The sequence below is a fragment of the Tachypleus tridentatus genome, chromosome 1 (assembly GCF_004210375.1).
Source record: "Tachypleus tridentatus isolate NWPU-2018 chromosome 1, ASM421037v1, whole genome shotgun sequence".
Taxonomy (NCBI): domain Eukaryota; kingdom Metazoa; phylum Arthropoda; class Merostomata; order Xiphosura; family Limulidae; genus Tachypleus; species Tachypleus tridentatus.
In genome coordinates, this window is record NC_134825.1 from 32,870,778 (window position 1) to 32,889,911 (window position 19,134).

The 19,134-nt window shown below is 33.3% G+C and overlaps 1 protein-coding gene across 1 annotated transcript in view; it reads left to right on the forward strand.

Annotated features, from left to right (window-relative positions):
• LOC143245425 (uncharacterized) overlaps nucleotides 1–19,134 on the forward strand; it is a 222,559-nt gene that overhangs the window by 108,446 nt on the left and 94,979 nt on the right. Inside the window, exons 7-8 of the mRNA XM_076491775.1 lie at nucleotides 15,716–15,851; nucleotides 17,161–17,342. Coding sequence (XP_076347890.1) covers nucleotides 15,716–15,851; nucleotides 17,161–17,342 — 318 coding nt within the window. The remainder of the gene's footprint in view (nucleotides 1–15,715; nucleotides 15,852–17,160; nucleotides 17,343–19,134) is intronic.

The window sequence follows — 19,134 nt, forward strand, 5'->3', positions numbered from 1 at the left end:
AAAGTATTTAAGACGAAGCGACTTCTGGGTTATAAATAATGAACCTTCTACTGGAAAATGTACATAACTTGGAAATTTTGCCGAAAAGTAAATTTATAGTGCAGCAAAGTGCATTTTGAATGCTTCTCAAAGCACTGGGACACCCTAAAAGTAGTGCACTACCTGTGGAGCAATGTGGGACACACCCTTGGAAACTGTCACGAGGCGAGAATGAAATCGGAAACAACATCGAGGAAGTCACGTTTACAGTTCCTGTCCGGATTAACTTCCGACTCATTTCAAACAACGCACTACTTATATACACATACAAAGAAAACAGTGATTTTAGATTATATGTGTGTTTAATAAGTATGTAAAGCTAGGGGGACAATTACACATACTGTTCAATGATAATTTTACAGGTCAAGCGTAACTGGAACCTGTTGATGATGCATGTAAAAAGTATCCCATCAATAAATTTTCATCAGTCATCTATAGTTTATATTCAGTTGAAATGTGTTAACATCTACGGGTAAATATTGTTTGGTTTAGTTTACACCCGAGAGAAGTTTAGCACCTAACAAGCTCGAGTTTTCTCCCTCAAGTTATGGACTCCTATTCTAATACCAACAACAAACACTTTGTATTGTATTGCTACATGTATTTATTGTTGCGTTGATGTTTGTTAACACTAAATATCCAACAGAAATAAGATATTCCTATTTTTACGAAAGATCTACAGTCAACTGTGATTTACCTAAAGATAACAACTGCCCAGGATTTGATCTTGTTTCTTTTTCTGACGAGCATATGACGTTTCAAATCTAATTAGATAATACGTAAGAACGGGTATATCAAATCTGTCTTCCCTGACATTCCAAAAGAATAAACCTTAACATTACGTGTGTTACACATTATTTTTCTCGGGAAAAATTATTTTACAATCATCTACTGCAGTTTTCATTTTAGAGATTCAATCTCTATTAAATCCGTTTGATTGTGTTTAGTAACACTTTACGTACACCTCAGCTGTCTAGTTTTGTACATAATTCCAACATATTTGAATTCTGCTATAATCAAGAGAAGTCACTAATACTATTTGAAATACTTAGAAGTATTCTAGCTTCGTCTTTTTATTTTACAGATGTACTTGATAAAGACTTCAAGTAATAATTTCAGGTGTTACTCTGCCTAAAAAATTCAGGAAATTTAACCTTAAAATATTATCAAATAATGCAAATTTATTATTATTAAAATTAAGATCTTATAGTAGAAAGTCATGCCTAAAAACAAACTGCAATGCCTACTTTTTAAGGTGGTAAAAAATATTAAAAAACGTACACTGTCCAACCTTATCTAGATAATCATGTTTTCTTAAACATTATTTTATCTTCTTGAGACGTTCTCTTATGTTTGTGAGTGTTAATGATACATTGATATAATCAAAGCTTACTTGCTGTTGGGTGTTTTTCTTTCAAATATTATAAAATAGCAGACCTAGGATATTTCATTAAAACAAACAACAACGTAGTCTTAAGTTATAACTGTCAATGAATGCATTCACAATTCATGAAATCGAACAATGAAAAACTATTATTAACAGACGTCGCCTATCAGGCGTGGTTTTAATTCACTAGAAATAACATACCATCAAACATAGCTAACACTGACAAGTATTCACTGTTATTTGCTTTTATATACTGTCCAGATGTAATCAAACTTAATAAACATAAAAAATAATAATAAGTATAACTCTTAACTCGTTATAGAATTAAAGTTTCAATATGTAAACAATGTTTGATATGCCTGTCTTTAGTTGTTTGTTCGACGAAATGATTAGAAGTTTTTATCTAAGTTAAAATAGAACGGATATTTTTATCAACGTCTACGTACATATACCAGAATTGAACTCAGTACAGTAATTTAATATACCGTTTTTAACTTAAAATAAATTGATCAGGTACTACTGTTATATGTATATATAAAAAAAAAACTGTATATATATAGACGCTGTTCAAATGTAAACTTATCATAACGGATAGCTATATTACTAAACTATATAATATTGTATATTGTAAAATGCTTAAAGCCAACGTCATATGAATTCTCAGATCCATGATCTCTGGTTCCAAAATTGTTTCTCCAAACGCGTGTTATCCACTGAATAATTCTAACCTTGACTGTTTAGATTGTTAATACCAGACCTATCTAGAGTAACAATTTTTTTTTTTTTTCCATTTTGAATTAAGCGCAGAGGTGCACGAGGGTTTTTTTGCGCTAGCCGTGCCTAATTTAGCAATGAAAGACTAGAGGGAAGGCAACTAGTCATTACCACTTACCGCCAAATATTGGGATACTCTTTTTCCAACAAATAGTGGGATTGAACGTCACATAATAACATCCCCATAGCTGAAAGAGCGAACATATTTGGTGGGACGGAGATTCGAACCCGTAACTCTTAAAATGTGAGTCAAGCGCCCGAACTACTCGGCCATGCCTGGCTCCCATAGCAACGAACGCTACACACATGACTAGCCATTCCTTAATAAAACACAAGACTGGTTGTAATCTCCAGCGGTCATCTCACTTTCAAGGAAAAAGATACCTGTCAATCTCCACCAACTGTAGGTGATATTACAATTGTCGTTCCCACGAGAATACAAAAAGGTTCTGTTCTAGGTGAATAGCATTGTACAATGATTAACTAAAGTGAAGTGAAGTTGACGTTCTTAATCAACGCGTTGAGGAAGCAGAACAGAAGAATATATTTTGAAAGTTTCTATCTTAAAACAGAGAAATAAAAAACACACGGTATGTTTAAATATATATATTTTTATTAGCTAGGTACTCTGGCTGTTAGTGACATTTTCGGCCCTAATCCCAATAATATCTCAAAAGGTTCAGACAACTTGTTTAAGACAACTTAGTCTTAAAACCATAATGTAAGCTAAAAATACAAAATAATCGTCATAATTAGAAAAAATAATAAAAATACAATATATGTATATGTGTGTATGTTATTAAACAATGCCATTAACGAAATGAATACAATATAACATAAAAACATATCAAAATCTCTATGAACATGGACGTGATCATTTTGGTCACCGTAATACTGTTTATTTCTCTGTTTATATGATGTATTTGTGTGTGTTTAAGATACCTCATTGTCCAATAGCAGTTTCATTTAAATTATTGCACGCGATGCTGTTGTTTTGCAAATGAAAGGAAACCTTTAAAGTAGCATAGAATTAACAGCTCATTTATTAGAAATAAAAGCGGTCATGCTTCTTTAGTCAAAAATAATGTATCATATGTTTTCTTAAGATAGAAAGAAATTAATAAATGTGAGTTATAACTTTCTTGATTCTAACTAACCGTGACATCAGTTTCTTTTCCGTTTCCGAGTAGTCATTTGGGTCAAATGCTGGGAAAAATACAATGTGACTTAATACGCTCACTTGGTTCTCTGACATGGTTAATTCATTATACTATGATTAGTTTGTGTGTTTAGGTTTAATCACTATCTAAACTGATTAGGTCACATTGTATATGTATATTGTAAAATGCTTAAGTCTTTGAACTATCATCCACCTTTCGGTGAACTAACAAATAATTTACGACAGTTTATAATAGTTAAATTATGTTTTACATAGTAACTGGTATATAGTAACGTCATTGTAAAATAGTTGTCGTAGACGTTTTGGCGCGTAGGTGCATAATACGCTATTTCATCGCGGGGAATCGAGCTACTAAACGTTAGCGTTATAAATTCCTAAAGGAACTTATTAACATACCGGAAGACCCATTGTGAAATTAGAAAATAAATATATACCATTGGAAGTATTTCGCTATATGATAAACAATAAACAGATCAGTATCAGCTAAATTCCAATTTGTTTTGTTGAGTTTCGCGCAAAGCCACTAGAAGGCTATCTGCGCTAGCTGTCCGTATATTTTAAATAATAAACTAGAGGGTGGACAGCCAGTTAGTACTTTCACTACAAACTCTTGGGATAATCTTTATCAACGAATAGTGAGATTCAACTTCAAGTATTTTACATCTATTTGGGATCTAAGTTTTTGATTATTTAGTCTTTCAAAGTAATCCTAAACACTTCATAAAATTGAAGTGTTAAATGATAGGTAAGTTTTTTTGTCTATATTTACAATATAGTTTTATAACTAAAATTGTTACTTAGTTATAGATTGTTCTATTCATGATATACTATGTACACTATTTTTTTATAACAACCTGAGAGTTATGGTGTTTTATTATTTGTCAGGCACTTGCGATCAGGTCACCATGATTGAAATGTTTTAACCTATATGTTCAATACTTTAGACTAGATATTTGCAAGAGGAAGATTTTGATTGCGATGACGTGAGATCCAGAGAAATCATGAAAGTTAAGAGTCCAGAAGATTCGTGTAATATGTAGAAACAATGTTGCAATATAAACACAAGTAGTCAGTGAAGAAGTCATTTGATTTAGTTCAGTGTTAAAATTGAGAGTTATCACGTCTCTTTATTAACCTTATTAAATTAATTTATGTTATGGAGTTTATATTGGAATGTTGTATTTGGAGTTGGGCTTATATTCAGTTACTAGTTTCACGTTGGAAGGTTTATTTGTGAAATTAGCCCTGTAAGTGAACGTGACTCACTATATGGTTGGATATATAAAACTATTTAGTTTAATCCTTTTGCTGCGTAGCTCGGATATATCCGAAAAAAGCTCTTGTACCCATTAATTACGGAATTCGGATTTTCCCCAAGGCTACAAAAAACAAACAAACAACAAAAACACAAACGTTTCCTACTGTTTCGACGAGCAGGAAAACCCATGTACTTGAAAATTGCATGCGTGCTGCCATCTGTGTTCTACGCCGTGAAAGCTGGATGTTTATATGTCTCATTACAAAACTACTAAATTTGCAGAAAAACATGGAGAAACTATATAAAGATAACCCCTTTATATCTTGGATATTGTTATCTAAATAATCTTTGTAATGATTTTGTACACTTATTGACTTAGCTTTGCCTATACTTGTCATTTACTGAGAACACTTTTATTATAATTTTCCTCAGTGTTTTGTTTCAATCATTATTTTTCACTATCAAATAATGTTTTCTAAGTTTAATACTGTCATATACAAAAAAAATCAGCTTCTTTTAGTGTTGAAAATTAAAACAAAAGAGTTAAATTCATAATTTTATTTGCTGGTGGATATTTTACACTTTTTTGGAAATTAGCTGGAAAATTAATTGCACAATGAACAGGTTAAGAGTTATTATTAAGTTTATTTAATGATTTAATATTTGATTATTTAGTTTTCATAACAAGAATGTTAAAATTTAATTAATTTAGAAGTGATTGTTGTAACATGTTTAGTTACGTAACTCGGTGTGAGTCTTACGTTGTTTATGCGGTTTACATGTTGTATTAGTCTGTGATAATATCGTTGACCCTATCGTGCTCGAGGCTTCGAAATGATGTATATTGTTGCTACTAGAGCTAAAGATTTATACGTTATTCTATCGTGCGCTATAAATACGTGCAGATGCAGAAAGTCAGTTAAAAAGTTAAGTTAGTAAAAGTGAGTTGACACTAGATTGCGCGACTGTTAGTTTAGCTGTAACAGACGATAACTGAAGTGAGATAAACAGAGATAAAGGAGAATAACTTGTCATGTCAAAAGGTGTTCTAAGGTAATTAAACACATCTGTATGAACTTTGACTAAAAAGGAAACAAGTGTTTAAAGCTCTAGATACAAGTGTTGTAACCCACGGGATAACGTAAATGAAATTTTCACAGATTTTATAGTAAGAAATAGAGTAGAAAAAAAAACAACAACCGTTATTCTTGTTAGTTGGGTTCTAAAGTAATTGAACCCAGACTATGCGGATTTTTGACAAGAAGCTAAATTACTTAGAGTTTTAGATCTCTCCCTAGGTACCATACCTATAAAGGGCGGTGGTGGGCATGGTCTTCCACTGATCTCTGTCTCCCGTTGGTCTTGTCATTTCTGTAATGAAAATTCCTAGTTCCTTGCCAACTGTTGATAACAAAATTTATATTGTCTTCCTTTACTTTTCTCTCTTTGGATTTTTTTTTCCTGTCATAATGATGTTTTCAAAATCTTATTTTATGTACGATAAAACTATGTTGTCTTTGTTAAATATTCCAACAACGTTCGTTTCGTTTTGGCTTTCTTTGGAACGACTTCATTACTTGTATTTGATACTTTTAGATAGAACTGTGATATCCTATACTGTAAATAATTTTTGTACATACCTTTGACTTGTTTTAAATACGTTATTAAAAAAATGGATTGTGTGCTGTCCATTCTTTGTTGACATTTATCGTAAACAAATTACAAACACCCACCGAAAAGAATCACAGTTTCTAGACAAAATCTGGTATTACGTTTATTTAGGAAACAAATAAATAGTTATTCCTTCACGGTCGTGGCAAAAATTTTTATTAAATAATTCAAAAGTAGCTGCCGAACAATAGAACACGTTACAATAATATGGATATCTCTGTTTACGTAAACAGAAAATGTAGATCCAGTTAAAGTTTTAAACATGTTCCATAAGGAAATAAAGCTATTGTTCATTACTTTATTGAATTGTAGAAACTGTTTTATATAGCAGTGTACAGTTGCTTAGAATTGTTATTTTCTAATAAACTACTATATTTTTTTCAGAAGAATGTCTGTGATTCAAATACCAGCCCTATGGAAAAATATGTAAACTTTCTGATTATAATTTTAACAAATGCTAGTATCATTGAAAGTTTCAAGAGTTTTCCATTACTTTCTTCTTTCAAAGACCCAACAATGCAGTAATAATGTGAATTACATATATTTATATATGCCTTTAGTGAAGATATTCAACGTGAGGCTTATGTTTTTAATGAAATACTTGCTAAAACTGCAGGCCTGTTTTTGTTTTATTTTCTCAGAAACCAAGTCATCAGAAACAGACTGTAGTTTTTAAAGAGGAGAGACCGCCGACAATAATGGGCCAATAACTGCTCTTGAACAATCAGATATAACAACACCATATAAACTTAAATATACCGGTTTTCAATTAGCGAAATAAAAGTTTAGCTTCGTACGTGTAAGCCTTTGAAAGATCTTGTCGGTACTGTTCCTGTTATCCTTGGTTCGTCATTTTCACAATACAATTCCATATCAGAATGCTTTTAGGCACGAGGTACCCTGTTTGCGGTAAGAAGTGATTTGCATTTTAAGAAAAAATTAATTTTATATGGGCAGTTCTATCCATGTGAATATAATTTTTATTTTGAACTGATAAAGAGGCGTTGCTTTGTGTCTTGTTTTTGGTAAATGGATATGTTATAATCGAATCAATTATAATATTGAATAAAATCAATTAGGAGGCTATACGTTTTGAATAACCCATTCACAAAAAATATATGTTCTAACTTTACAGCACTGCTAGAAAACTCCATGTATTAATGGAAAGTAATTATGCTTTTAATAAGCCAAACCTTAAGTGTAACTGCATCGCGCTAGGACTTGTGTGGAATTCGGCATTAATTACGAATTTTGTCGTTCGAAATTTTCAGTTCCTTTGGAAAAACTAACATAGAGGGGCATACAGTTCTCTCTTGCTTTCACTGTTGTTTCTGCTTTTATGTACTCTGTAAATACTCATAGACCCAACACTATGTTGTTATGTATCCAGTGTATCTGTGTTCTGTCACCAGTATTCTTGCTCTTATGTACCCACGTACTTGTCACAATACGCTCTTCAAGTGTAAATGGGCTTACATCGGCCATATTTCTCTGAGAAAAAAAAAGATACAAATTTATAATACATGCGTAATTGAATATAACATAATAACATATGGATGGGTAGGGACATACGGGCCATCCTGTATAAAGACAGGTTATGTTTGTTTGTTTTGAATTTCGCGCGAAACTTCACGAGGGCTATCTGCGCTAGCCGTCCCTAATTTAGCAGTGTAAGACTAGAGGGAAGGCAGCTAGTCACCCACCGCCAACTCTTAGGCTACTTTTTACCAACAAATAATGGGATTGATCGTCACATAATAACGTCCCCATGGCTGAAAGGGCAAACATGTTTGGTGCGATTGGGATTCGAACCCGCAACCCTCGGATTACAAGTCAAACGCCTTAACCCACCTGCCCATGCCGGGCCACGACAGGTTATGACAACAAAGGTATGTCCAATGTTGTAGTTAATTAGGTTCGTTGAAAACTATTATCAACGTAAACAGTGGTAAAGTTTTCATTTATCGATATTGGCAAAACTGTTTTTAACAATACGTTCGTTACTGTATACATACTAATAGTAGTTATATATATATATGTGTGTGTGTGTTTAGATATGTATATGTGTTTGTATATGTCTGTGTCAATATACGTGTATGTTCATATATGCTGATATTAGTTTTCAAATGCATTGTCGACTATGTAGACATTTTAAAATCTCGATATTGCGTTATTCGACGCAATTGCCATATTAATTTATTTTTAAACCACTCCTGTGAAATGAATGAGTTTTATTCTGTTAATATTCTGATGACGCAAGCTTCGACTCGTTAGAATCGTGGTTTTAATTATGCATAGTGACCTTGGTATTCAAGTTGTAAACCTGAGATATTTATTACGTTCTCAGAAATGTAGTTATGAATTTGAAATGCAAGATATAAATAGTTTTATACTCTAGGTGCAGACAACGTTTTAGATACAATACACGTCCTGAAACGTGTCCACACTTTGAGCCTACGAGTACGTTATAAGAGTAACAGTCAACTTACACTATTCGGCGTGACTAGAGTGGCTTCAGAGTTATTGATGTTGGTCAGTTTCCTTTCATCTAGTTTATCACATCAGATAGTCCTTGTTAATATTTAAGTAAAGTCGAACCAAACAAACGAAGTAGAATACTTGAGATACACAGTAAGTGAGAGAATCAAACCTAACTTTACTTCTCATTAAAGCGTTCGCTATATAAAACTTCTGTATATCAATAACATGCTCTACCTGTGATCCTAAGTTGGATCAGGTGTGTTCATAATATGTGTATAACATTCAAACTGTTAATTACTTTAATTGTTAATAAACGATTAAATCAGCACTGTAAACCAATATCCGATAGGATAATATATCGACTACCTGGGCCGATAACCGTAATAAGTAATATACAGGTTGGCCCGTAAGTCCCTACCCATCCATATATCTTATGTATCCAGTGTATCTGTGTGTTGTCCCTCATTCTCGCTGCATAATATCATGCGACGCCATGTTCTGAGAAATTTTCCTCAACATAGCAGGGGTTATTGTTCCAAATGCCGTGGTAACAGCTGCCTTCAACTCATCATTAGTATTATAACGTTGTTTATAATAACATATGGATGGGTAGGGACTTACGGGCCACCCTGTATATATGAATTTGCAATTTTCAGATTTAATGCTCACGTATTCTCTGTTAAAATATTAACTAGAACTTGTTTTTACTGATTTAAAACAATTGTTTGAGAACTACTGAATCTTATCCTGATATCTTCGTTATGAACTGTCAAACATGTCCAGAAGTATAATCTTTATAATAAAAAAATTAGGGTGCACAAAGAAATTCATGAGTTGCTAAATGTTGAAGGTAGGGACAGTTTAAATGTGATCAGTAGTACTGCAGCCATTATGTGTTAGATCAATACATTGTGATTTATTTCAAAAATATTTACGCGGTCAGACAAGCAAATTTATATAGATGTAACTTTATTTAATAAAACTACAAGTAAAGTAAAACAATGTTATTCATTATAGCGTACAAAGTATGAAACAACTATGAGCTGTTTTACACCATGTTATAAGTTGAAACAGAAAAGTCATGAAAACGAAGAATGACACCCGTACTAAAGAAATTAGTTGCCGAAAGGTATTAATAACAAACTATGAAATGAACCGAAGCTGACGTATTGAAAAGTAAAGTAAATGTAAAGTTGTAATGAAGGCAAAACTAGATGAATACGTGTGAATGTGTGTTCACTAAATGATAAGGATGTGATTTCGAGCAAACTGAACATGCGTATTTTAAACCTAAATATATCGAGAAAGCCCATACAAGTTGTATTTAGTGTAATGTTGGATTTAGGACATAACATGCAGGTTAAGAGTTGTTTGTGTCAAATACTTTCTAAATAAACAACAACTGAAATAGAAGCCAGTCGTCAAGTGATGATAGCGCCATTGTGTCACTGAACCACAATCGTTAAATTAGAAAGTTTGACTAAGCAAGAAAACGGATAAGGTGATTATCTGAATTGAAATTCAATATGCAATCCGGATTCCTCGGACAAAGGCCTTTCTGGGGATATGAGGTTTATTGTGTTTCATTGAGACATTTGCGACAAGAGTTCCGGGCACACAAACGCAACTGTATTAATTATACACAAGAAACTAGTACGATAATTATTCTGTGCGAAATTAACGTTCTTTAAATTTATAATTAACAAACTATTATTAACCAATAACTGTATCTGTTTCTTAAATTTATGTTAAACCAGCATGGCCTTAGTAAAACGATTGGTTTGTTTTTGCGCAAAGATACACGAGGGCTTTCTGCACAAGACGTCCCTAATTTAGCAGTGTAAGATTAGATGGAAGACAGCTAGTCACTCACTGCCAACTCTTGGGCTACTCTTTTACCAACGAATACTCGGATTGACCGATTCATTATAACGTTCCTACTGTTTAAATGGGCGAAAATGTTGGTGTGACGGGACTCGAACCCGCGACCTTCCTGTTATGAGTTGACTGCCTTAACTATCTGGCCATGCCAATCCTTAGTGAAACCAACCACTCCTTAAGTATTAATTATCACATCATTATTGACTAAGTTAAACCGTGCTTTGATAACTATTAACATTCCAGTATAAGTCAGTCTATGGCTTGAATATTATAAGACATGAACACTACTTGTAAGACTTAATCTATTCATACCTGCTATTACAAGTTCATTATATTTCCATGTTTAACACAAACGTAACATGTATCCATTGGCATACCAAATGTAAGCTACAGGCTCAAAAACTCTCTCAGCGAGTCTATTTACCAGTTTATTGAACTGTTTTACCGAGCGGCGTAATTCACTGTAAATACTTTGTGGTTATGTACGATGGCGCTAGTTAAGATATAAAATATATAAGATATATTTTATATTATGTAAACGCCTGACATGACCTGATGATTAGGTTGATTGGTTTGCAATCTGCGAGTCGCGGGTTCGAATACATGTCACAACGAACATGCTCAACTTTTCTGTCGTGGGGATGTCATAATGCGACGGTCAATTCCACTGTTCGTTGGTAAACGAGTGTCTCAAGCGTTGGTGGTGGGCGGCGTTGACTAGCAGACTTCCCTCTAGTCTATCTTTACAAAATCGATAACGGCTAGACAAATACCTCTCGTGTTGCTTTATGGGAAATTCAAAACCAAAACAGCAGATATACAAACGATATACTTTCTGCTCCCAACTCCCTCAACTTTGAGTCATATGGTTAAGAACTCAATGTTTTATGGTTAAGTGTTTCATGCATACATACTAGAAGTACAGAATCATCTGACTCCAGTGTACCATTTTTATTTAACAGACTGTTGCACTACATTAAAGTTATCAAACACAGTTATGTCTACTATACCAACAGGTCCACTGAGACAGCTGCTTTACATAAAGGTTCTAATTTTATGGTAGAATGTATAAAGATGTGCCTTGTCTTGGCCTTAACACGGAACTGTGATTGAAATTTCATTATGTACTTTGAATATAACGTAATGCAATTAGATGACTTTTAAAAGAAAAAGCGCTTGACTTATTTTCAAATCCAATGAGAGCAATTAGAGAAATTGCACACTCTCGTTCCGACGCTCCTTTTCAAGATTGCACGTTTTTATCTTGAATGACGTCATATTTCACCTTCGAAAACTCACAAAATCTTTCTCAGATCCAGAATGATCAACGACACGAATCATTTATTCCAACGTGAGGAACAGTCTTAACCTCAATGTGCCCATAAAGTTTGGTACAAATACAATCACACTTACAGAGCTATTAATCCGAAACAGAGACTATGTTTTATCTTCCAATTTAAATAATGCTTCAAAGTGGTCCAGACCAAATTTGGAGACGACATTCTAATATTAACGTTTTGTGTGCATCGTTCGCTTAGCTCGTAAGATACAAACGTGGATTTTCTTTTTTATTTCTTTTGTTGAATTTTGCGCAAAGCTACTCGAGGGCTATCTCCGCTAGCCGTCCTTAATTTAGCAGTGCAAGACAAGAGGGAAGGCAGCTAGTCATCACCACCCACCGCCAATTCTTGGGCTACTCTTTTACCAACAAATAGTGCGATTGACCGTAACATTATAACGCCACCACGGCTGAAAGGGCGAGCATGTTTGGTGAACGCCTTAACACACTTGGCCATGCCGGGCCTACAAACGTGGGAACATAGACAAACACACACACACACACACAGATCCAATTGAAATACCCCATCCATCTTCTAGGAGCGAAGATAATTAGTTTGTGCTAAAAAGCCGTAGTTAATTCAAATATAAAAATTTTAGTTTAAACTTACGTGACGGTATGACACTAATCATAAGTGTCATAGTGCTCTTTTTCCCGTGGCAAGTGTTTTATAAATGTCTTTGACAAACAGATGGTAATCTTTTCAGGAAGTTAAGTCGTAAACATTATTGAAGTATGTGCTCTTGAAATCCATGATGATTCCTTCGTCTCGTGTTATTAACCGTGGGAGGTCGTGAAGTTTGTGAGAATACATCTCGTTCACGTGAGTTATGTGTGACATTGTAGTGGTATCACCTATAACCTTGGATGTAGAGAGAACGTGCGTTGCATAATTGATAACAAAAATAAATATTTCAGAAACAATATATTTTATTTCAGGCAAAAATCGGTTTCATTACACACTAATAAACAATAATTAATTTATTTAATTACGTGACATACATATCCATGTTTACTGTAACCGTGAACTTCACGGTCGGTCTTACACAGAGGTGAGCCAAATCAAACCATTCTATTGTTTAACGTTAAATGTCATTTCCGGCCATTTCGTTTCACAGCATTCTTCTTTTATGTTATGTATACCAGGAACTAACATAAGGATATAAACATCAATTACATAATTAAGCTAAGATGTGCAAAAATATATTATAAATTGTTAGAACATGAGATGAAAAAAGAGAAGTAGATAAATTGACGTCAATGTTTGAGTAAAAATATAAATTTCCTGCACAGTGAAGTTAATGGAGCATAGTTATTGTTTTTTTATAGGGGTGGTACTTTAATTTCAAAATGTCGGGTAATTTATTGTTTTCTAATCGACAGCGACTTACTAATCATCAGTTTCAAAGATTCAAAGTTCGCGTCACTTTATCACAGAAGCCCTTTTCCGCACTTTGAGGACGTGAAAATGCAATAAGGTTATACGAAAATATTACTATTCCTCATAATAAAGGTATTTTTCCTCTCGTCTATCAATTCAAACATGGGATCTGCCATGCGCAAAATCGTTGTTTCCTCGCAGTTTAAGGTACTTCATATCTTACGTTATTCGTGTAACGCTCCATATACTGAGTCTTATTTTTAAATAATTTCAATATTAATGTTTGTTTTCCTATTCAGAGAGTTATTGCATTTTTCTTGGAATTCGTACATATAATTAATACACGTGTTTTCCTGATTAATCTACGAAAGATTGTATAAACTTATTCCCTCCTCGAAATTATTGTAGTTGCCACTAAAAACACACGAAATTTCTACTGTTTATCGTATCGAAATCATATTACTAGTCCTTGGTTTAGAAGAATCTGTTCACTAACTCATGTGTCACCAAATCTTATAGTTTGAGGCCCTCTAAGACCTTAGAAAATATTTTAAATAATAGCTAATTTGAAAACTTTGCTTTCATTGGCATTTGCTCTTTAAACATTTCTCATATTTTTATTTTTCAATATATAGATAAAATTCTTGCTGAAAATATTCTGCGAGTCGATATATCATTGAATATTTTTGCATGAACTGAAACCGTCTTGCTGATCTCAGTTTGAGATACTCTGGTATATACAACAAAAATATGTTTCTAATTTCTACCTGGACTCTAATGATGCGATAATAAAAGGAAGCTATATTTTAGTTTATTTTCAAGCATCCCTCTAGAAATATCTCAAAGGTTCTGGTCTAGTAATATACCATAGGTTACTTCCTTTCTGTTCCCCGCTAAAATCAGGGGTTCGAGTCCCCTCGATGGACTCGGCAGATAGCTCGATGTGGATTTGCTATAAGAAACACACACACCTTTCTTTCTGTAGTATTAATGTTGGTTGTAAATATATTATTTAGTTTTAATTATATACAAGTTAGTAAGAATCACGTGATACCAACAACCATTATGATTTTTTAATAATCAGTTATCGAATGTCGAGAGAGAGTAACCAGTTACATGTTGACGACACCAGAAAAAAGAAACCAAGGCTTCTTTGCGACCAATAAACTTGTTTTCAAGACAGCCCTAGACGACTTCAGAAATGTAACTTTCTTTAGCTTGTGATCGTGACAAATAGGAACTGATTCACGCCAGTACACACACACACACACTGTTTTATGTCTATTTAGATTTTGACATTCCTAGAGTAACGCTCAACCGTATTAATTCATCATTGTTCTGCAATAATTGTATATATGTCGAATATCTTATAAAGTGCATTTATCTGCGAAGCTCTATACTATAACCAATTTTACTTGAAAACACCGTAAGATTTACATTATTTACACGTTGACAGGGATTTTCATTCTTTTAGAACATCGTATTTTTCATGCTGTAAATTGGAGTGACATCACCACAGAACTATATGAGAAATAATTATTCTAGTTTATGTATCATACATTGTTCATCAACACTGTATATGTGTGTGTGTATACATATATGAACTTATCGAAACAATCATAAGAAAGTCTGTTATGCCTTTTATACACAATGCATATGTGTGTATTCAGAATATGTTCAAAACAATTTTAAGTTTCAAATTTGACAATTGTCGTTCTATACAAAAAAGAAACGCAAGTGATAATAAAAAGTAATTTTGTTTGTTTAGCATCTCAAGCAATGATCTTTATTTTAACAAAGAAATGTTTCTATTTTATTTGATCAACGATCTCTAATAAATATCTAACAAAACATATAATCTGTATTTGATAGTTAAAACAAGATACACATCTACGATTAATTGTAATTTTTAAAATATTTCACGTTTGCTCAAAAATGACATTTACGGAATCTTCGACATTGACAACACAAGTCAACATGTTTATTAGAACATCAAATATTTTTGACATTGATATTTCTTGCGTAACAGGGTCTTGTATAGAATATCTTATTTCTAGTTCATTTTTCTGACAACTAAATATCTGGAAGCTGCATTTAACGTACTGAAAGCCTAAAAAACTTGATTTTATTAACACAGAATTGCAACAGTGCAGACAGAACGTTTCAGTAACTTCCTTTTTGGACTTCAATTAATGAATATATTTTTATAATACAAAAATAATCTGTCACAATAGTGTTTAGTGACTCGTAAATATTTAATGTTACTTAAATAAACTTATTTCAAATAGACTGAATTTAAAATTATACTGTTGTTTTTGTTATAGGAAAAGGACGCATCATTCCAAAAGCGCCATCTGATGGTAATTCGGTTCTCAACTCTCCTCATGTATCATTTATACCTCAACCACAAAGTAGTACCGTGACGAGAAATAGAAATAGTGCAGACAGAAATAGATCGCGGTAAGAACATAATAGTTGCTAAACTAAAAATTCTAACGCTTAACAAATGAAACGTACTCCAAACAGTGATACATTTTTTCTTAGTTTTGTACAAGACGTTATGAAAAATTCCTATCACTAAAGCCTAATGAGATTGGATTTAATTGGAGCATTCGTTTTTCATTTGAGTCAAAATTAAATTTCTTGTATTTCCATATAATATGAAAACTCAGTGGTATAATACGTTATGATATTAATTACATACTCAAGTGTATGTTTACCAGACTTAAACCAATACTATCGTAATCTCGTTTTGAGAGTTATTCATCAAATCATTTGTTCTTGTAATTTAAACAAATAAAATCCGCGTGTGTCCACCTCAAAACGCTTTAGCTCAAACAGAAGGTGCTATCTCATAAACAACAAAATGAAACACCTCGACTTCACTCACGTTGCATTATTTTATTCATGTTTTCTAAAATAGGCTTTGCATTCATCTAAGCTTCTAATTCACCATATGGTAATTTGTTTAATGTAACTAAATGATGATTATAAGGCGTTAACTGCTCAGTCTTTGATTTGAACTAAAATTTGTGCCACTGCAATGCTAAGTTAGCTGGTTTAAGCACAACCTGGTTTGAGCATATTGTAATTACACTCCAGGTTAAACATACTGTTTGCTCCCCCTAGTGGCACAGCGGTATGTCTGCCGAATTACAACGCTAGAATCTGGGTTTTGATACCGGTTGTGAGCAGAGCGCAGATAGCCCATTGTGAAGCCTTGTGCTTAATTAGAAACAACAACAAAAACGCTCAGGATTAGGCACACTATGCTTATCGTGTTTACATTCTGTGTTAGGGACATTGTATTGACTGTAACAGAAATTAGTTTAGATTCTGTGTTAGGGACATTGTATTTACTATAACAGAAATTAGTTGTTTTTTTAGCGCAAAACTACATAAATTTTCCACAGGGAGAAGTCAACTGAATAATTTTAATGTTATAAGTCCTCAAGCTCTCTTTTGGGATATCGGGGCAACTGAAATTAAAGAAACATTATACGAAATGTATCGTAATTTGAATGTAACAGGTCCTGACGTTATCCATTGAGATAAAAGGAATAATAGGAAAACTAGATGTTCGAATTACTCTCCCGTCTAGCATTCCTTACTTTATATATTCCAAACATTTATACTCTTTAGACTAAGAAAATTGTTTTACACTATTATTTTAATGATTAGAAGCAAGTAGTCTAACAAATGTGAGATGTTTGCTTAATTATTTTTAAATTGTTTACCTAAATTCAGGGCTATTATTGTATCCTTTCAGGCCTTCATCGGTTTCGTCAATACCACATCTTCCGGTTAAAATACGTTCCTGTGCTACGCTGCGCAATACGTCACCTGACACCCATCCTGTTGGACACAAGTATACGTCTTCTAATAATAACTCTATGTTAGATAAATTTAGTTTTTTCAATTACAAAGTCACATCTGGAGAAAAAGCCAAAGGTTAGTGATATTTTAAATGTATTTATGAAATATCGTCCATTTTATGATTTTAAACCAGTCTCTAAGTGCTAAACAATTACGGAATACGCTATTCTTTCAGTATAAAATATAATTACTTTTACGAAACGTAGTGTAGAGGAGACTGGGAACAACTGGGACACGATATCATGTCTGTTACCTTTCGCTTTGTCATGATTCAATTGTTAATTGTATCCAATGGTTTTAATTTTAATTAAGTACTTTATGTGATCCTAAAATTAGGCAGATTTTCATTAGTATTATATTTCTTTTTGAAATTGTTACAAAATTTGAAAAATGCTTTGTTTTGTAGTGAACTAGCATTTACGAAGGAATACTGCTAAATTGCTTAGGGAGAAATGGGCCATTAACATAAAGTATTTCATGAAACATGATTACTTCATATCCAGGTACATGTAATCATATGAAATTTTTTGTTTATTTGTAAAAACATATTTTCTGAAAGGAACAAGTAATACTCATGTGACTATGCTATTAGGCGAATGTAAACAGATTTGGTAATAAGGCATGTCACAATAAACATGTCACGATAAAGAATTTTATTGAGGGAGTAGCTTAATTTTACGTGTATAAAGTGAATGGATAAACACAATTGATGTTTTTTCACACTTGACATAACATATTAAAAATGCTTGTCATTAACGCGATACCACGGTAAAACATAAAGGGAAAATTATTAAACAGAAGTCTGAGTAAATAGTCCAAGGCAATGTCTGTTACAGAAGACCCAGCATGGCCAGGTGTGGCTAGTATGCTTGACTCGCAATCTGAGAGTCGCACGTTCGAATCCCTGTCACACCAAACATGCTCGCCCCTTTTAGCCATGGGGGTGTTATAATGTATCGGTTAATCCCATTATTCGTTGGAAAAGAGTAGCCCAAGAGTTGGCGGTTTGTGGTGATGACTAGCTGCCTTCCACTGCCAAATTAGGGACGGCTAGCGCAGATAGCTCTCATGTAGCTTTGCGCGAAATTAAAAAAAAGAAAACAAACTGTTAAACAAAATATATGTAGCAGAAATAAATATTTAATATTCTATTTTGCCATCATTAATAATTTCAATAAAAATAACTTTGTAAGGATGCTCGCCAAATACAGCAACGTGTTTTACTCTCAACGAACATCAAGGTTTCCAAAACTGACTTGAAAGTTCAGTTTAGTTCATTTCTTCCATGGGATGGAGGTTTTATCCGTGCAGCACCAACCTACTCTGCCCGTTGATATATTTTAATGCATTTGCCAGGGCTTCTTGTCATTCAACTGTTTGCCTCAGGATTAAAGTAGGGTTTTATCAGGTCAAAAACAAACCGATCTAGTGGCAGTGGAGACAGTATGATAACATGTGCTCTATGGTCCTTTGCATACTTCAGAGCATCAACACACACCGTTATCACTGACTAGAATGACAAGATTTTCCTTGGAAGAAAATATTTCATGACTTTTATGAATAGGACATTGGTCATCCAATCAGACTCAGACACCATTCCTAAAAAATCTTCAGAAGTTCCAGTGAGAAAAATATCTTTGTAGTTCTTCCTACAGAATATCAGATCTAGGGACAATGGTATTCCGGTTGCAGAAACAATGATACAAACTGTTACAAGTTCACCTCGCTCACGTGACCTTACCAAGCTCAATTGTTTCGGGTTTTACTGCTTTCAACCTTCAAAATCTCCCTTAGTAAATTTAGATTTTTCCAGATTATAAAATTTTCTTCCAACATTCTTATCATTTATAACTGTTTCCAAAATATT